General features: G+C 38.4%; 1 protein-coding gene across 3 annotated transcripts in view; it reads right to left on the bottom strand.

Annotated features, from left to right (window-relative positions):
* The window catches only part of METAP1D (methionyl aminopeptidase type 1D, mitochondrial), a 72,309-nt gene continuing 51,260 nt past the window's right edge, over positions 1 to 21,049 (bottom strand). The window contains exons 2-11 of one of the 3 annotated variants that reach the window (XM_040229347.1): positions 18,540 to 18,692; positions 17,739 to 17,896; positions 15,594 to 15,743; positions 14,048 to 14,196; positions 13,456 to 13,498; positions 9,820 to 9,983; positions 2,948 to 3,045; positions 1,653 to 1,700; positions 663 to 741; positions 68 to 532 (exon numbers count right to left, since the gene is read on the bottom strand). In XM_040229347.1, coding sequence (XP_040085281.1) covers positions 454 to 532; positions 663 to 741; positions 1,653 to 1,700; positions 2,948 to 3,045; positions 9,820 to 9,983; positions 13,456 to 13,498; positions 14,048 to 14,190 — 654 coding nt within the window. In that variant the 5' untranslated portion in view covers positions 14,191 to 14,196; positions 15,594 to 15,743; positions 17,739 to 17,896; positions 18,540 to 18,692 and the 3' untranslated portion in view covers positions 68 to 453. Of the gene's footprint in view, positions 533 to 662; positions 742 to 1,652; positions 1,701 to 2,947; positions 3,046 to 9,819; positions 9,984 to 13,455; positions 13,499 to 14,047; positions 14,197 to 15,593; positions 15,744 to 17,738; positions 17,897 to 18,539; positions 18,693 to 21,049 lie in introns of all 3 variants that reach the window. The other 2 variants (XM_040229346.1, XM_040229348.1) reach the window with 2 other exon arrangements.

Below are 21,049 nucleotides of genomic sequence, written 5' to 3'. Positions count from 1 at the left end.
TCGTAATAGCTAGGCTCGGGTTTTCTTCCTGCGCGCGCGCGCAAGAAAAGTTCAGAGACTCAAAAAGTAACTGCAAGACACTGTGGTTTTAAGGGGTGAAAGCTTTCTATTTGGGCAGAGTCAAGGCTAGGGAAAGAGAAAAGTATGCATTTCTAAGACTTCCTAGTCTTCCAAATGAGGGCGTCCCCATTCCTTTCCAGATGCGTTTCCCGCGTTGGGAAACAGACGCGCCAGGATCCGTCTCTCCGAACGCGCACGGCCACTTCGGGGCTTCAGATTTGTGTTCGGAACGGCTCCCAAGCCCTACCGCATTTTCCCTAGCGGGCGCTGCTAAGTGCTAGGTAGGTTACTCTGGGACCTGCCGTTAGCCAATTTCTTCTAAAAGTTCTCCAGCTGGATTTCAGCAATTTAAAAAAAAGGGCCCCGGGTCTCTCGCGACCTTCGTATTGCTCCTCAGGCCTCGTGGGGCAGTTTGGTCAGGATCTGCGCGCCCCTGGACGTGATGAGAACTGTGTGCTCGAACTGGGCAGACCTAAAACAACACATGACAGGCATCAGCGAGCTCAAGCGCCGGCGGGGCAGGGATCAGCAGCTCGCCCGCGTCGTGGGACGGACCTGCCCTTTCAATACAATTTAAAAGCAACCGGGCAGAAAGCAAACACCTTTGATTGTCCAAGGAGACCACAGTCCACGAGTCCTCCAGCACTTTAAATTCAGGGGATCCCTCGGTTACAATTGGCTCTGTAAGAAGGAAAATATTTACTGCAGTGATCTAATCAAATTCTTGTCAAACATTGTTTCAACTGATTATTAACAACAACAAAAAAAAAGAATAAGAAGGTTCTCCCCCCTCCCTCCCAGTGCTTCCCCCCATGAGTTCATGTTGTCATCTCGCAAGCGCTAATTGATGCTGCTTACATGGTATGCTACAAACTAAACAGTAGGAAGAGGAAACGCTATGGCATTCAAAAATGTATGAAGTTGCCTACTTCGTAATTTTTTTAGAGAAAAAAGGGCATTTTAATCAAGACTTAATTAGGACCCTGTGGATAATAACCACCCAAACACCAGTCCCTCTTATAAATATCAGTCGGTTTTTTAAAATATTTGAATTTTTAAAACATGCTCAAAATGTTCATTAATCAGCAAATAACAATTTTCTTATTTCACTCTAATTGCTTCTCCATTAAGCCCCATAGTCAGAAATATGATGCCTTCGGGGCTTTAGGTGATTGGAATTTGGTGGTGACACCAATCACATGATCAGCTAGGAATGGGTCGACAGAGAGTATATGCCACTTGCTGGCAGGGAGCAAGGGACTTATCGCCTCCAGTTAATGAAAAGAAGAAGAAGGTGTTAATGAAAGAAGAAAAAACCCCCCACAAACAAGCAACACAAAAAACCAAACACCACATTATGTTGGTAACAGAATTAAAGGGTGGACGGCTGCCGTTTCCTAAATGTGTCGGTAAGTATCTGATTTAGGAAGATGGGGCTCGAGGATATTATTTAATCAGGTTTACTATGCATCTGAATTATTTCATTATACTGATTGGCTTTATTAGTCCTTCACCGGACTGCCTGGCCTAGGCCAGCGCTGCTGCGCCGAGCCAGGGAGCCCCTGCTCTCTGAAGAGGAACTTAGCACTAACCTATGGTGAACGCCATGCCCTCCTCCATGAGTAGATCACTGTCATTCGCTGTAAGACAAAAATACGAGTGTGGGGCGTGGGGATGGGATATGGGGAGAACAGAGAGAAATGGATTAGAAGGGTTAGGCTGCACAAAAAAAGTGGTCATTTTATTTTTCTTTTAGGAAGAGGTTGCTAGAATCTTGAGTGGTGGCTACCTAGAGCTTAAGCACAGGGCTCCTGGGCCCTCAGCCTTTACATTTTCTGAGCTTGAGGTCAGGGCCCCTAGGAAGGATACACCAAGGCTGAGCAGCCCAGGTGCTTGAGACACTTTTTGGGATCCCCTTGTCCCCTTGCTCTGGCCACTTCTCTGAGGTTTGCTGGCTTCCACCTCCCAAGGGAAAGGGGAAGACATCTTGGGAACTGAGACAAAGGGAAGGCAGGTTGGTAGGAGGGAAGAACGGGGTGACTTGAAATATTTCCAGGGCTTGGCACTGGGTGGGCACTCACCTGAGAGGCCCTTTCTGCACTCCAGCCTGGGCCTCTTACAGCTGCCTCCGGTGAAGTTCTTTGGCCTAAAGGAAGTTCTGACCTGCTGAGTGTCTAGGATCTTTCAGGGGGTAGATTCCAGCTAGTAGTTCCTCCATGGGGCTGTTCCCACCCGCAAGCACACAGGTCAGAGCCCCAGGATCAACTTTCCTGTGGTGCTTGTCCAGGTGCGCTGCCTCTTGGGGACACGCCACAGAACTGCTTCATAGTCTAACCCAAATCCCTCACCCCTTCTGGCCCACCCCTGCCTTCTCATCGTAGGGAGAACATCCAGGCAGTGAGAAACGGGAGACCCTGGGTATAATCTAGGAATCACTAAAGAGTACATGCTGCTAAATACATCAGCTGTCAACGCTGTGTAAGATGTAATGAAGTTTAACCACAACAGTCAGCAGTTAGAGAAGGGAGTAGAAAAAGAAAAACAGAAAACAGTCCTATGTGCATGCTGCTGGGACACTGATGCAGCGGTGTTTTGTTTTCAGTAACTTTTTCTAGACAAATATCCCTTGTGCCTTCCAGCCATCACCCTTCAGGAGAAGACAAAAAGCAAAACAAAGCTTATTTGGGGATTGAAATGGCTGGGCTCTAATTCAGTAACATAGTAACATGCTAGTTAGGATTAAATAGGACCCCCTCCCAACACACACACACACACCCTCATAGGGAAGGATGACAATGTGAATTCCACATTGCAGCAAGAGATTCAGGAGCAAAACTGCTTTATCTTGATTCCTTTCAATAAGCAACTCCCAAACTAACTTTCTTACCATGATGCCAAATTTCTGGATGTCCATGAAAGTAAGATCCTATCCCATGTCCCACAAAATGTGGACAGACTTGCAAACCATTCTGATGAGTTATCTGGCTTTAAAAGTGACCAAACAAAATACTGAATTAAATTGGATCATTTTAAGTGCATATATATATAGATAAGACAAAGTCCCTTCAAAGTATTCTCTGAAAAAGAAAAAAAAATCAGTTCTATTTAGAGTCATATGGTAACAATTTGTTTTCATTATTCTGGAAAAATTTTATATTTTGTCACAGCTTGCAACAACTCCCTTTGGATACATGAAGAAAAAAGATATGTAGCTAACACAATAGTTTGCTTCAATTACTTTAGTACAGCATTCAAACGAGGTCACTTTTAGACCTATTTATGCACATATATACAGTGTAATATAACCAAGATATATGTACAGGTAATGCAGGTCATAGAAACCTGCCTGATTTGTATGGAGTTTCACTAAAAGACCATACAAATTATTACTGACTTGGGAACCAAACAACAAAATATTACAATCTGAAATGTGACTTCTATAATTGCTTATTCTGGTCTATTTCAGAACATCAAACATTTTATAGACACATTTATACAAAAGGTCACATCTGCTTTGTCAATATTCTTGAAGCACTTCAAAACTTTGTGATTATTTGAGATTTCTACTCAAGACCTATACCATTAACAGAATTCATAAAATATGCTTTTTAATTGCTATGATGCTTAAGAGAAGCTAGTATTGTGATTCTTAATTCTTAATGCTACACTAGTTACTTCTACATGCAAATCTTTTGCATTCCATTTATTCCATATAAGTGAAATCTTAGAATCCAACCCTAAATCTTCACCTACAAGATTAAGGAGGTTTTTTTTTGTTTGTTTTAGGAGTTGTCTTTGAAATCAGGTGGATACATACCATGAACAATTTATATTTTCATGCAGATGAAGAGCAAAGTGCCTTAACCCTAACCATAATAATGGATTGGGATTTATAGGACTACTATTTAAATTCTTAACCAAACCAAAGTTCTTGAATCCCAAGCTAGTTTTCAGCAGCCCTTTGGTTTGGTTTACCACAAACTCAAAGGCATTTAGCCAGCATCTTTATGAGCATTCCTGTCAAAATACTTTTCTCTAGACATTTTTAACCTTCATCTCCAGACCTGTAAAATGTCTTCACTTAGGCCAGGATGTCACCATAAATATCAGATGGGCAGTCTCTCATTCAGATTTAATTTCCATGTAACAGAAATAGGTGAGCTATACATGTGTTGAGGAGAGGAATGGTAAGTGAATGCTTTTATCTCTTAATTTGTTTTTTATGGTTATACTTATTTTTGTGTGTCTTTTCACTCTGGACAGGAGGTATAACAACTTTTCCAAGTTGCTTCTATTTGTACCACACAATTCCTGAATAAAAACTCAGGATGGAGAGTAGATAGAGGCTGGAAGAGAGATTATTCAGTAAGATATGCTGATCTAGATTTTTTTTTTTTAAAGTAAGAATAGGTCTTATCTACCCATCTACCCATTATGTTATCTATGTCCCAACAAACCTTAATAATTCTAAGAGGATTCACTATAAACTGTTCTTCTATTTTCTTTTCTTAAAAAAAAAAAAAAGACTCTAACTGATTGGCAAGCATCACAGCTACACTGTGAATGTGGCGATCTTCATTTTAATTTCTGATGAGAGGATAGGAAGAAAGCCCACTATGAAAAAACACTTGGGGTCCCTCCCCCTCATATCTCTCATTCCTCTTCATAAAAGAAGCTGTGCAATTACTAGGTGGCTAAAGATATCTGAGTGCATTCTACAACAATTTACTGCCTGGATCCTGCTGAAACTTTTGGTTATAGGAGGATCATAGAATGTATGTGTCATGGATGCAAAGGTCAGAGGATTTCACAGCCATGTGGAAAGAGGAAAAGATCAGGACAAATTTCCCTTAGTTCCTTGGTGGAGTACCTGTCTCAATGGTTGATTCTCAGGAACTAAATAAAACTTCCTGTCTGCTTTTTAGGGTCTTTTCCTTTTGGATTGGTAGTTAGCTGTTTTAACACATACTTCCTGGGACTGAATGGAATAAAATCTCATTAATGTTTCTAATTACTGATGAAAACCATGTCCCTTCTACTATTGTACTATGTACTGCTCTTCTATTTTGGAATATAAGGGAAGCCCAAGATTAATTTACATGATTCTAAGATTTAAATCTAACTTCGTAGAGACAATCCAAGTGATCTGTAGGAGCAAATGTCTGCTCTAAAGTGAAATCAAGTACTAGAAACCCTAGTTGTGGCACAGGAAAGTGGAGCATGCCAGCTTCTCCTGACTGGTGTGCTGGGCAAAGTGGAAGTGTTGGGTGGGCAGGGGTGCCCACAGAACATCTGGTTACTCCTTAACACCAGCCATCACGGGCTGTGACCTATTTCTGAGCATGAAGGTCTTCTTGCCTTGGATATTACACAGATGAAATCTGCTTTCTTTTTGTTGAAATCTGCTAAAAGGAACTCTCTGAGGAGTAGCTCTTCTGGTCTGATTTTTTCTAACTAAAAACTCTCTAAGACAGCAGCTCACTTATATAAGTCTGAGCACATTTGGGATTTGAAGCCCTTCATATGGAATATTTAGGGAGGAGGAGAGAGATGTATAAAAGTAGTTTATGAACTTACTTGAAAACTATTCTGTGTTACAGTTCATGTTTCAGGTGTGGTTTAGAATTAAGAGAGAGATCTCTCTTAAGGAATTTCATCCTGTGACTGTTCTCTTAATTGAATCCCCTTCCATGAGCTAGTTTTCCCAACAAAAGTTTTGTCTAGATATATTAAAATTCTTGATACATTTAAACTATATTTCATGACTAAGAACACATTCCCCAAGAGGGCAGAGGAGTACTATTTTTAAGTACACACTCTTCTAAAGGAATAAAAGTGCACATGGAAATAGTTTTATTACTATTTCTACATGAATTCTATCAACAGAACTGATTTCCAAATGGTCACATCTCTAATTAAAGGATCTCAAATGGCACCTGATTTTCTAAGTCATGGAATTTACTTAATTTTTTTCAGATTTTTATTTTAAGCAGTAGTCTTTGGATGCTGCTGCTGCTGCTGCTAAGTTGCTTCAGTCGTGTCCGACTCTGTGCGACCCCATAGACGGCAGCCCACCAGGCTCCCCCGTCCCTGGGATTCTCTAGGCAAGAACACTGGAGTGGGTTGCCATTTCCTTCTCCAAGTCTTTGGATGCAGGAATGCACAAATTCAAGGATTCTCTCTAATTGAAAAGGAATGTTTAAGTACAATTAGTAATATTTTTGAAAGCCAACAACTGTTTTCCAAAAGAGGAGTACATTTTTTTTTGTTGTTTCAAACTGGATTACTGTATTTTTCTTACAATAGTGCTGAACTTTTATTTGAGGTTTTCTGTTTCTGAAAAGCAGACATGATGGATTGAAATAAAAGATAATTTATTGCAATGCTTACTTTCATGTGCAGAGAGAAGCAGTGTAATTGTAATTTACAGTAGCTGTCAAGAAAAAATCCATCACAGATGACATTAAAATGACTTATTTTGCCTGAGCCACTTATTGTTTAAATGTGCATAATCTAATAGAAAGAGATTATTTTTAAAAATCTGCTTTATATTCTTCTAAATTAATATCAAAACATATACTTATGAATTAAACATTAAAAACCATTCATTGATACTTTCACCATGACATTTACAAGGATAAGTTTAAATTATTTTTGATTGAACTGTCACATATTTGTGATGCATGAATCTACACATTCACAGTATCCTCATATGTACAGCTCATATCATCGAAGGATAATTACAAAAATACAGATTTAGAAATATTTTAATGCAAATGGAGGTACAGTGAGCATAATAACGCTGTAACCTAAAGATCACTAGACATCCCTCATAAAAAAGAAGGGCACAAGGAGAACTCTTTTAGCCAACACTTCTTCGGAGATATCATCCTATTCTTTAGGTTTCAGAGAATTTCAAAATTTCCTATAAAGATCACCAGGTTTTAACATGATCCTACTGAAAGATGCTTGAATGTTCTTTCAATGGTGTATCAGTAGAGAGAGGCTATGCAAACAATGGTGAATATCTTAATCGAGGCTGAGTCGAAAGATGTTTGTAAACCTTTGGTCTATAATGATTCCGAGTACTTCTGGCTTAAAGGTGGAGACTGTTTATTTACTCCCTTGAGGGTTTGCCTGAATAGGAAAAGACGAAATAACAGATGTCCAGAAACACTGCCTTAACACATCAGAACAAATATTTGTTAGACTCGGGGCCAGTTTCCTCCTCAGAGGCAGACACAAGCCATCTAAATAATGAAATGCATTAGAGTAACGGAAAAAGTTCATTGTCTATGTTATTTTTCACATAGTTTTTTAAGTGCCGTTGTCGGGACTGATCTGGTTTTCAAAGGAGCTTGTACATGCAAATTCATTCTCTACGAAAACTGACCTTTGCATCCAGATAGCTAAAATTCAATGTCACTTTCAATTTTACTCTTCTTCTTTTTTTTTATGTAGCTAGAATTAATGTAGTGAATATGTAATGAAGTGCATTATCCTGCATGGAGATTTATCAGATTTTCCGACTGAATGCTATGCTTCGCTAGTGCTAGCTGGAGTTCACCTGCATGTTGGTGGGGCGTGTGGCTCTTTTTTGTAAAGAGTTAAGTCGTACACAAAAAAAGGGAACAAAGGTCAGCACCCAGCCGCCACTTGAATGTGAGATTTTTCTTTTTATTCCCCTTGATGTATACTAGGCTCTGTGTTATTAGTCTTAATGATGGAAAATTGTAGTGTTGATACAAATCTTTTTTTCAAAGTAGTAGGCGGGAGCTCCATTTGTTAGTAAGTTTTTTTGTGACTAAAAGCCACGGACAGTACATTTATGTAGCAGTAAAAGGCCTAGATGCTCTTTCCATAGCAGAGCTAATTATTCCTACTGTGACCTTACTGATCTAGCCTGTTCCTAGTACGTCTCATCTGCACGCCTGTTCCTCTGTGTAGATGGTGTCAGAGAATATGAAAAACCCTATAATGAAACCATTTTCATGATGGAGAAAGGCTACTGGAGTTGCACTTGCTACAAAGAGGCTCAATTATATGAGTAATTGTGATAATTTTCTACATTCATAGCCTTCAATGGGGAAAAAAGAATGAGAGCCACAAAGGAAAATTACTTTAACAAGAAAGTACAGAGAGTAAAAATGGAAGAAGAGACAAAAAAAGGGGGGAAAAAAACAGAAAAAAAAAAAAGTTTAAAAAATAGATCTGGAGGGAGGAATAGCGAGACAGGGAGAACAACAGAAATGCTCAAAAGCCCATGTGCAGCTGTGTTGCACAATTAAATTGAATTTTTTTTCCTGCAGTTGATGAATGTGACTACTGCAAATGTGCCTCTGTAGTTAGCTATCATTTGTTGTTCCGTGACAGGAAAAGGATAATTACCTCTCAGAGAGAATCAAAGGCTGACATGCCCTTTAGACACAGCCATGAATGCAGAGCTCGATAGAATGCTTGAATAAGAATCTAGTGTTCTCTGCCCCCTTCTACTGAAGAATAAATTTTGTTAAAATGCAAGAGCACCACCAGTAAATTTGTTGAACCCTAGGTGTTCAAAAATATGAGGTACATCTATCGACTCATCCCATTTGCAAAAATAAAACTGCATTTTGAATTCATTTCTATTATATTCATGGACAGTAAGATAGTGAGATATGCATTAAATTTCTTTTCCCAGTAGGGGTCTGATTCAACATTTCCTATGAAAGAACAGAGAGACACTATCCTTTTTTCCCAGGCTAGTTAGCCTATAATTTAAAACTGTCAAAAACACAATTTTGTTCAAAGTCTTCAATAAAAGCTTCTCTGATATAACCCAAAGAGATTTTACTAAAGTTTGATTCAGACACTGTTACAATATTTTTAAAGCCATAAATACATTTAACTGATATTTTACTGCCTTTTTTCTTAGAGTATTCGAAGGCTTATGAAGAAAAAAGGCAGCATCTTTTCAAGGTGACTAAGCCTTCCACCCTTCAGACAAATGGGAAGAATTCAATGGTTCATATTAATGAGAGCAGTGCTGCAAAAGGTAGTCATGTAACCATCTTTAAGAAAATATGTTACTTTTAAATGAAAACACATATTCTGCACATCTACTTCAAAACAGGGGGAAAAAAAAAGAGATCTAAAATAGGTAACAGACTACAAAGAAAAGTCTTGAATTCAGAAAATACACATACTCTCAAAAAGCAAGCAGAGAAGGCTGTGTGGAAAGTAAACAGTGATTTACAGGAAAAATGAACCAGACCAAAAAAAAAAAAAAAGATCACCCTTTCAGGCTGTTTGCTAATCCACTAATTTGAAAGGTAAGCCTTGCTTGAGCTAATGCTTTTTATCTTTCTGTCACAGGAATAATTTCACTTCATGCCTTTATAAAATCTAGCTTTTCTCCTGTCTCCTAGTCAAGATTTGAGATACTTACCTTTTCTTAGCTACTCTTCCATGTTTGGTATGAGTTTGAATATAGGAACACTACAGACCAACACATCGACTAAAACTAAAGCAATCATATGAATATTGCTTGCTGCTTCTATAAATTTCTTTGTTGACCTGATATAATTCACTTTTTTGAAGTCGTTTTCTTTTTTTTTTAACTCAGGGAACAGCACTGTACCCTGGCAGTTCACATACTGATATCAGACTGAAATGATGATTCTGAATCATAAAACATGTCATCAACTTTACTCCAAGCCACCAATAATAACCTTTGTACCATCTGCCAACCCTCCCTTTATTTGTCACTGTAAGGCTTACCTGATTGTGTTCCCAATGACAGAGAAGGGAGCCCCCGCTCTGCAAGCCGCAATTGCTTCATCTCTACACCTCCTGGCAACCTCCACTAACTTTTTACCACATTCATCCACATTGCCCACCAAAAATGTTTCAGAGGTGTCTCCATGGTAGCCGTTGTAGTAGACCTGAACACAGGCAGAAATTTACAAATGCATCCTTGTTTAAAAATCTATTCTCCTACAGTCTACATTGCATTCCTTTATATATTTAGTAAATTCATGTGTTTCACCCTTCCAGAGTTATTAAGTTCACCTACAAAAAAAGAAGAAATGATCCTACAGAAACATGAAAAAGACACACAATGGTATTACAAAAGTTTAAATAAATACTTGACTAGCATGGCTCTTTCAGCACTATGATTATCAATATTCTTTACCATTTTGAGTCCTCATTTTATTTCTGAGGCAAAATTATATATGCAAAAATACTGATCAAAGACACTGACCCATGATTACTACAAGAGGGTTAAAGAATTCAGAAGTATTTAACACAGTGAAGCGTTTCCTAAAGTGTCATAAAGATACTTATCTTTTATTTACCAGTCCCACACTTGGAAGTGATAGATAATGACAAGAAGAAATAAGATAGATATGCTAGTGTTATAACAGAGAGAAGAAGAATTCAGTTCCAAGAACTGAAGTGGCTCAATATCGGAATGAAATAAGTTATAGAAAAATCCTTTCTGGAAGTGAAATCTTAATCAAATATTCCAGATAGCAGAATGTTAACAGAAAACACTATACATGGATTTTTAAAGAATCAGAATATAACAAAACAGGTTTAAGAATAAAATTACAGAAAATAGCATTTTATCTGTCTTCAATGACTCAGAAGGCCCTGCAGGATCTTGAAAGATACCATATTCGTTATAAAAATCAATAATCACCAAACACTGTAATAAATACAGAAGGTAGAGGAGACTGGTTGAATATTGATCCTTTGATATAGCATGGAATTTGCTATTTTGCATAAATTTGTCCTATGTAATTATTTTTCACATTTCTCTTTCTCATGAAGTAGAATGCAGGAACTGTAACAAAAAAGATGTTTATCTGAGCTTTCTGTTTTAATATGGAATTAATCGTCTTCAATAAAAATACTCTTGTATGCTCTGTAAGGGAGGCAGGAGAAATCTTTGTCTTCACTTTTCAAGTCAGGAAACGGAAGCACGGACAAGTGACTTGTCTAAGGTTAGTGGCAGAAAACAAAAGGAAGATCCAGGTCAATATGATGGATTCTTGCCTTCTAATCAAGTGTTTTTTCTACTATATCAAGTCACCTTGCAATACAACAGTGTTTTATATATTTATTCCCATTTGTAACCCAAGAGAGTACAAATTTTTACTTTAGACACAGGAATATAACATTTATTAATAAAGAGTAACTATTAAGACAAAATTATAACTGTTTCTATAGTTTCTATTTAAGTAAAAATGTATTTAAAAAATCATTATTTGCCCTTTCATATTACTTTTCACTAGTCTGAAAATGACTACTTGAAAGATTCAATATATATGGAAATAATACTTTTGAAAGTCTGTGGCAGTTATCTATAATTACTGGTTTTATCCACAAACTATTCTTGTTTTATACTTCATTTATTTAATTCTTCATTTATTAATAATTTAATAACATTTAAAATGTTTATTGAGCAACTATTATGGGATATCACATCATCTTTTTTTTAAACATTCAACTTTCAAGGGGATGTCTATTTTCTTGTGATATATACTAGATGTAAACAATTATAAAATGTAACGAGTATTTTCTGGTAAGTAATGAAGCCTTTCATTTAATAAAATATTTCATAAGAAATATAATTTCAGTTACTGACCTGTATGTTTCCTTGGTCCCTTCACATTGCTCTGTGTGTGTGTTTAGTTGCGTCCAGCTCTTTGCAACCCCATGGACTGAGGCCTGCCAGGCTCCTCTGTCCATGGAATTTCCCAAGCAAGAACACTGGAGTGGGCTGTCATTCCCTTCTCCAGGGGATCTTCCTGACCCGGGATCGAACCCACATCTCTTGTGTCTCCTGCACTTGCAGGCAGATTCTTTACCACTGTGCCATGTGAAAAGTCCTCACATTTCACGACACTCGAGAACATTTCACTTTGATCATTTGAATGTTAAAAATGAAATTGTTTACTGAAAGTCTTCAGGAAACAGGAAAGGCAGAGACTATTCTCTCTTGGCACATTGGAAACAGGCAGGAAGGGCATGCTGATTTCATTGAAAGCAGCAATATTTTATTAGGGATGATTAGGTGAGGTAATAAATGGATAGCCTCTAAGTCAGGTATAATCTAAAAGAAAAGGGCATAATGAAAAATACTTCATTTCATGTATACTTTATAAAATACCTCCTACATATTCTGAGCTGGAGAGGGAACAACAATATACGTGGAGCAAATGTTCAAGTATTCTAAGTAACTAGGACAAAATGATATAGAGAGTATCCACCACAAAAGAATTTTTGGCTATATACTAAGACAAATTGATATGAAGAGAGAAGGCTGAATTAATTTAAACAACTAAAAATCAGACTGAACTAAACTACTGGATGCCAGCCTCTACCACATTCCCACTCCCATCCACGTTTCACGACCTGGATATGAAATCATATTATTAAGAATATTTTCTTAATAACAGAAAAAATATTCCTTGAATGCTGTCTGTCTCAACTAGTTCTCAGCAGATGTTTACTTTATATTTATTTATTTAGAATATACTTATTAATCATCAGATGTATAGAATTTATTTACAATCTCCATTATTCTAAGGTACCATTATATAATTTTTTAGTAAAACGAACTGCCAAAGCACAAATAACCTAAGTCTGAGAACTGTGAAAGGCTAAGAAAATTAGAAAAGGTTAGAGCTTGTACAGTTTGAAGTTCCTGTGTTAAATTACCTGGGTCTGTTATTTGAAAGAAAGGCTGTTAACCATTTGGTGAAAACTTAAGTTCAAGAGAGAAAAGCACTCTGCGTGTACACTTCGAGTTCAAGGCTGTCTATACCAGAAATGGAACACAACGTTACCTTCAGGGATTTTAATAAATCTAAGGAACACTGCTAGCAAAAGAGTTTCTGTCCAAATAGACTGACACACACAGGCCAATGTAGCCCCTAATGACAGAGTAAGATAATGACAGGCCCCACTCAAAATCAGCAGGAAGAGGAAGATCAATCTTGGCAGAGTGAAGGAAAAATGCTGGCTTTCTTCGCCTTAGCTCATCTCATATATATCTAGCTTCAGCAGCTGCCCAGTGCTGTAGGGCTCTGCATTAACTACACAGTGGATCAATAACAATTACACCTTCTCAAAAACATGACACATAGCAGGATTGGGTTGACATTTCACTTAGGCCAACATTGATCTCAGTGCATCTGATTCCAGCCCTAAATTCAAGTCAGGCCTGGGTTTACTTGGAATAAACACAGCGTTAAAGACAAAAAAGGAAACCAGCTGCTTGCGTCTGGGTCTAGAAGTAAACAGCGCTTCCATCGGCACAGTTCACGTTTTCAATCCAGTCTTCTTCCTGTTGCTACCAGCAATTCTGAAGTTGATCAAAGACTGTTTTTTATATGATTTACTCACCGTGACATCAATGTTGATAATATCTCCATCCTGAAGAGGTCGACTGAAACATAAACAGAAAAAAAAAATGGTGATAGATCCCAATAAAAGGGATATAAAAATAAATACCTAATGACTGCAATCAGAAGCCCAATGAGTAGTGATGCTAATTCAGAGTGGAGGAGGACTGAGTGGAATACCTGTATCTAATCTTTAATTTATATTAGTCATATCATTTTTACTAGAAATACATAGTATGAACATGCAGCATCACTGTTTAAAAATCTACTTATTCTCAACAAAATATACTTATCGTTACCTTAATTTTGCAAAGAGCCAAAACAATAGTAGATGGTTAAAAATTTGAGAGGGTAAAAGAAATATTTAATGTACAACCACTTTTTCAGATTACATATTGCTTTAACAAACATTAAATGGTAGTATTATGTCCATTCAGAAACAAAATACTTAAAAATTGTTGCTTTACCATAATCGGTTTCAAAAGTTTGCAGGCAGGTTTCAATTAAACTATAGTGTCTTTCAACATACATTATAGATCTTAGTTTCACGTTTCAGTTTCCAAAGGAACAATATGTTATTAAGCAATGAATACCTGTCAGGGATACCATGACAAAGCACGTTGTTTACAGAGGTACAAACAGATTTTGGAAAACCTCCATAGCCTAGAGGTGAGGGGTAGGCATCATGACTGATTATTTCCTGATGAACAAGAGCATCTATCTCTTCAGTTGTCATGTCAACCTGAAATATTAAATAAAGAAACTGTGAAGTGACAGTTGGAGAGATCTCCTATATTTATTGACTATGCCTATAGCTACAGCCCTTCCAGATGAGACTGTACAAATTTACTGTGATAAACTTGATACATTTTAATTAATTATGATTAACACCAAAATCCTAAACTGTGCCTTTCTGACAATTGTTTGGGTATATGGTGGTGTAAGGGGCTATTAGGAAATGGCCATTTTAAACTCTAAGATCCTTTCAATTATTTGTGAATCATTAAATGACAGGATTCCTTTTTAGCCGGGAGATTTCAAAAACACGTTCTGAGGCAATTCCTTCCTCTTCCTCAATGGTTAGTGGCCTTGGCTGATCAAAGCATATAAATTCTCAGAAGGATCTTCAGTTGAGGTGACAAAGCTTGAAAAGTAGGTCAACCCATGCCTTTTTATCCCAGCAAAACATTACGTGGGTTTTGCAGTGATGGCATGGAGGTTATGGATCATCATCTGAAAAAATTAGTTTGATACATTTTGTAGAGAGTCTGGTTCACTAATCTTGATTTCTTTCATACCAAAACAAATCAGTGTGTTTTTAAAAATATTTTTCCCTTACTAGAAGATATCTAATTGCTCTCAAACTAAAAGAAAACTAAAATCAAGTTTTGTGGGCACAAAAAGACTGTCTCCATAAACTCAAATATCATAAGTAAAAGTCTGAAACAAGACCTTTTATTGAAAATTAACATTCCTTCAACTGTTTTTTTATGTTATTTTATATTCACATTATGGTTCATTGATAACAAGTCTATCACACAGATGTTACACTAAGTGTTTCATATTTGAGTCTCATTTCCTAAATGCTGCCCACCTTTTGGAAACTATAGGCCAGTATTTTCTTTTATGATGCTTACATAGCAGGATTCAGATTCAGTTTCAGATTATTCTGAAAGACCTAAATCTTATAGTAAGATAGTTGCATACAATTACATTGCTGAATTACCTACAGCTTGGTGTGTCTGGTCTGATCTTTCTTTGCAGAACCAATGCAAGAAAATAGGAGACAAAATATGAGGCAAAGCAACTCTTCAGGCACAAGAAATAATGTGGGGAATAAAAGCAGAAATTACAGGCAGGAATAAGAGGGCAGAAGTCAAAGCTGGCTGTCATGGAGCAACTTGGATAGGCTGACTGAGCCCAAGCTATCTTCAGAATTCTGCTACTTAACACTGACTTTGGATTTTAAGTTATCTTTTGAATAAACAGAAAATACACAATTCCTGTCCCCCATCCCAAGGTGCTACTTAATTTTTAACAAATTAGACGTGTACAGAAGAAGAGTTAGAGGAAACAGGGAAAAGCAGGAAAGGCCTGCTGCCCTTTAGGCAAGTCTTGCGAGGCTTCATGAGACGCCACCTTTAAACTCTTCCCGGCCAAGAGGAGGACATGTCGGGCCAGCTGACAAGCCTGGCGAAGCCCTTGAATCTGATCTTCATTCTTAACTTCTATGCTGTCTCCCCAGTCGGGTACAATTCCTGTCGTCACATAGTCTGGCTTCTTTATGTGCTTGAGGAAAAAGGATTGAAAACGAAGATCAGAACCCAGCGCACGACAATGGGATCATTTTTTCGCACACAGCCTCTTGCTTCATGGAGCTCTGCCCTTCCTGCCGGAGCACCGACCTCCGAAGCCAGCACAACAGACCCTCCAGGCTGCCCCTGGTTCCTTCCCCTGCCCTTTTGAACTTAACGTGGCCTGTTAGTGCTGCCTCTGGATGGTCTGTTAACCTTACTGGTGCTTTGAGTCACACTGGACTGAAGGAGACTTCTGGTCAAAACAAACAAGAGTTTTCTTTTCTTCCTCCTCCAACCCTGTTAGAATTGCTATTGATGACAAATAGCACCCAGTTCCCCAACCGCCAAATGGTTAATTAAGAGTGCTTTCATCTCCTCGACACAAAGATAAAATTTATGCAAAGGGTAGCCCACAACACCCTCTCCCAATGAATGTATGTAAAAGGCAGATTGTCAAGTTCATGGACGCCCATCAAATACACACTTCCCCTACATGGTGCCATTGTACCCAAATTAAGAAGGGACTAGAGGACAAAACAAAACAGCTCTTTTGCCTTTTCCTTTCTTTTTCCCCAAGTACATGAAAAATACTTTTGGACACTTTCCTAATTTGTCAAAAACAAACTCCTCCCTCCTCTGAAACTCAAAATGTTCAACTCTGACCACCCTTGGAGAACCTTCTCCCCCACTAACTTAAATCCATGGGCAGTATTCAGCAAATAAATACTGTCTCACACACAGAGCTCCTTTCAGACCCAGGTTTTGCACAGCTCTTTACCAACTATTTATGGCAACTGCTACATGAGTTTTGCTGAACAGCACCCAGTAAGGCTACACAGACTTTGGGGACAGGAAGCTGAGGGAGATAACACTATTCAGTGAACATCACAGCAACTCTGGAAGGGCTAAGGTTAGGGCTCCGCGCTTTGTGAACCGCATCACGCAGGCTTTAAGGACCTTCACTTATTCCTGTGTTCAGATGGGCCTTTCTGACACAGGTAACACCACCGCTTGGGCTGCCACAGCCAAGCGTGGAGTGAGCATCTTCCCTCCTACGGCTTTGGTGCCAGTGCCCACAAAGCATCCCGTCTCCACGGCCCCGCCTCCTCCCGGCTTTGCAGTCTGGCCAGGTTACAACCAGAGGCAGAAGGGCTGTTGGCTTGTCACTGAAATTCTAAAACAATACATTCACCTCTCTGGAGACTTCTTTTTTGTTTTCTACTAAGGAAATGCCAGAAACATACTCTGGGCTCTGGTGGCCTGTCTTGTCAGCCCTTGTCACAAAAATGGGCCACTCACCTTCAGGGAGTGTGATATACCTAATGTGGATTTACAACCCCACAAAAAAAGTCACAGAAAGAGGGAAATCAGGTGATTTTCGAGGCAAATCTTTGTTTCTTTCAGCTATTCTCGCTCTTCCTAAATGATCCCCACACCTCCTTTACACTGCATCTGGAAAAATGGATAGATTGTCTTTCACAGAATTATACTCTCTGAAAAAAATCAAGAATGCTTTGAGACAAGATGTTTTATTTAATTTACTCTAAAGGGCAATTGAAAGACAGCATTAATAGTAACACAGAAAATGTAACAGCAAGCTTTAGGAAAAAAACGCCTAGTGTATTGGTTTCAAGGAATCTTTCTTAAGTGATTCCAACTGTTGTCAAAAAAAATTTTTTTTAAGTTACGAAACTACATACATAGAATCTTATCTTCATGGTAGAAATTTAATATGGAAAATTTCATGATAGAAATTTAAATTCTAAAGAATTAAGCAGTTAGAAGCTCAGTGCCTTATTTTAAAAAGTGAATATTGTAGAACTGCAGGATGTTAACACTTCCCAAATCACAGTTTTATATCACAGACCAAGTTTAAAAATTATAATTCAGACGGCTCAGAAATCGAAGGCGCAAAAACACTCCATCGCTTCTGCAGTTAACCTTTATCTTGGCTGGAAAAAGCAACAGATAATAGGCAATGCAGTACCTTAGGGACTGGATGAGCTGAAGAAACTGCAGCCGGCAAAACTATACTGTGAGAAATCTCTCTTTGTCTCCGGAAAAAGAAATTTCTTCTTTGTTGACTGGTTGACTGTGTGTGTAAGTAGATATGATTGAGTGGTGACGAGAAAATCCTCTGACAACCTGGGAGCAGAAATAGACGTATGCTAAGTAAAAACAAAAAACAAACAAACAAAACCTACTTAGTGCTACATTTTCAGTTGTTGCGTCGTTGTCTACTAAATCATTATAGTAATCCTTTATTGGTTCAAAAACGAAAAAGCTCCAAACAGAAAGGAAAGCAGTGATAGTCTGAGTTCTACTACAATAGTAGTACAGCATATTTATTAGCTAATGCTATGTTTACTTAAATGTTTGACAATGGAAAACTCTATCCTAGTGGGAAACAAACATATAGAAACATCTGCTAAACACCAGGTCTATAAAAAGAGCAATTTGTGCTGTGGAACCTTAAATGCGGCCATGTCCAGGATGACCCTAGATTCAGGGCACTGTTTGGGTGGCTTTATATTCTTTAAGGTCGTTTTCCTTTCACGAATCCTGGACAAATTGCCAGCTGCACTTTTTTGCCCTCGATAGGATTACTACTCTGTGTTAAGTTCATGTGCAGCGAGGCATTATACTGAAATTCATTGTAATGAATGCTCAAGTCAGATAAAGACTAAATAGTAAAAATGTAGGGTGCAACCCTGAAAGAAAATGAATGTAGGCTCCAAAAGCACCCACAATAGGAATTTAGAAACATCTATCAAAATTTTAAACGCACATATCCTTTGACTCGTGGCTCCTCTCCTAGGACTCTACCGTATGCAGTGATGGAAGTGTGACGATGAACTGCAGCACTGTTTGTGGTAGAAAAAAATGAGCAATAATCCAGATGTCCATCCACAGGGGACTGGTTAAATATATTATGGTAAATCTACACAACAGAAGACAGAAAAGTAGAGAGGTATTAAAGAGAAAAAGCTAACTCATCTCTGCATATTGATATGGGAAGAGGTCACAATATATTGCTCGGAAATGCTGAGCAGTACGTATGAAAAACTCATTAGGTAAAAAGAGCTTATGCATTTATATAAGTTTGTATATGCCTATAAAATTTCTGAAGATTGATATTCATCAATAGTGGTTATTCCTGGGGCATCTGATTGGGGCTGGGGTGGGAAGGAAGACTTCCTGATTCATTCTATTTTCTCTAAACCAATAGACTTTTAGGAACATTCACTTGCATTATTTTTATAATTAAAACAGTTGTTTAAATCTCCCTTACATGCCACAATTGCATGTCAGGGGCTGGCAAACTACAACTCAAAGGGCGAATCCAGCCTGCTTCCTGTTTTCATAGAGCCAACAACTTAAAAATGATTTTTATGTTTATGAATGGTTGAAAAAAATCATAAGAAAAATCCCATTTTATAACATGAAGTTATACAAAATTCAAACTTCAGTGCCCATAAATCCATAAAGATTTATTGGAACATAGTTATACTCATTCACTTATAATTAGTCATGACTGCTTTTGTACAACAGCAGCAGAGTTGAATAGCTGTGACACAGAACACGTGGTTCACAAAGCCTAACATATTTACTACCTGCCCGTTAGAGAAGAAGTTTGTCAACTCCTGATCTAGAGAACTGGTTCTCAAAATGTGATACCCAGACCAGCATCTGAGTATCACATGGGGAAAAGATGCAAGTTCTTGGGCCCCTCCTCAATTTACTGACCCAAACTGTGGGATGAATTCAGCAATCTGTGTTTAACAAACTCTCACCCAGGGTGATTCGGATGCACACTAAAGTTTCAGAATTACTGGCCTAGAGTAATGGAAACACAAATTGCAGGTGAGTATTGGCCCCAAAACTCAAGATCTCTAAGTGAATTGGAAAAAAAGGCACAGATGCAAACAGACTCCAGTGGTCATTGATTCAGTATCAGAGTAGAAAGTTAGTCACTCAGTGATGTCTCACTATTTTGTGACCCCTTGAACTGCAGCCCACCAGGCTCCTCTGCCCATGGAGTTCTCTAGGGAAGATTACTGGAATGGGCAGCCATTTCCTTCTCTAGAGGATCTTCCCCACCCAGGGATTGAACCCAGGTCTCCTGTATTGCAGGAAGATTCTCTACCGTCATCTGAGCCACCAGGGGAGATTGTCAGTGTCGTAAGTATCACTCAATTATGTTCTTCCAGAAAGCTGAATGAATATAATATTGTTGAATAAAACTTACAGAGCTGTTTTAAGTATTACATTTTAAACAATTCCAAATACCAGACAAAATACTGCCAGAAATATCACCTTTGTTTGATAGAGGCAGATACATATTCCCTGAAGTTTGTAAAGTACAATATTTCCCTAAAGACACCACACCATCCCCAGAGGTGTTAACTGGTCTAAGAGCGGGCAGGGCAGTTACCTAGTAAAAGCAGATAGCTAGAAATCAGAAGCCTGGACTTTTCTCTCAGCTCTACTACTTCTCAGCTGTGTGGGCCTTGAGCAAGAATCTTGTTTTCAGTCTCAAGTGAGAATTAATTGGAATAAAGTATGTGAAAGTGCCTTACATTTAGTAGATGCTCAAAAAACAGTAGTTCCTTCAAGAATACTTAAAAAGCAAAATGAGAAAGAAACTATGGGCTTCACTATAGCTTCCGGTACTGAGCACTTAATGGTTGTTCAGTTGCTAAGTGGTGTCTGAGACGACTGTTTGCGACCCCATGAACCACAGCATGCCAGGCTTCCCTGTCCTTCACTATTCCCAGAGTTGGCTCAAATTCATATCCATCGAGTCAGCGATGCCATCCAACCATCTCACCCTCTGCCACCCTCATATCCTTCTGCCCTCAATCATTCCCAGCATTGGGGTCCCCTCCAATGCTCTTCACATCAGGTGGCCAAAGTATTGGAGCTTCAGCTTCACTATCAGTCTTTCCAAAGAATATTCAGGGTTGATTTTCTTTAGGATGGACTGGTTTGATCTCTTTGCTGTAAGAGTCTTCTCCAACACCACAGTTCAAAAGCATCAGTTCTTCGGTGCTCAGCTTCCTTTATGGTTCAACTCTTACATCCATACGTGACTACTGGAAAAACCATAGCTTTGACTAGACGGACCTTTGAGAGCAAAGTGATGTCTCTGCTTTTTAATATGCCGTCTAGGCTTGTCATAGCTTTTTCACTGAGAACTTATTATGCATCAATTACTGCACTAGGCCCTTTATATATGTTAGCTCATTAACCTTCATGAGAACCATGTAAGTTGTAACCTGTTATCACTGCGCTCCA

This window comes from Oryx dammah, unplaced genomic scaffold, assembly GCF_014754425.2.
Source record: "Oryx dammah isolate SB20612 unplaced genomic scaffold, SCBI_Odam_1.1 HiC_scaffold_27, whole genome shotgun sequence".
Lineage (NCBI taxonomy): Eukaryota > Metazoa > Chordata > Mammalia > Artiodactyla > Bovidae > Oryx > Oryx dammah.
Note: the sequence above shows the minus strand (reverse complement) of the source record. Positions and strands in the feature narration are given on the sequence as shown.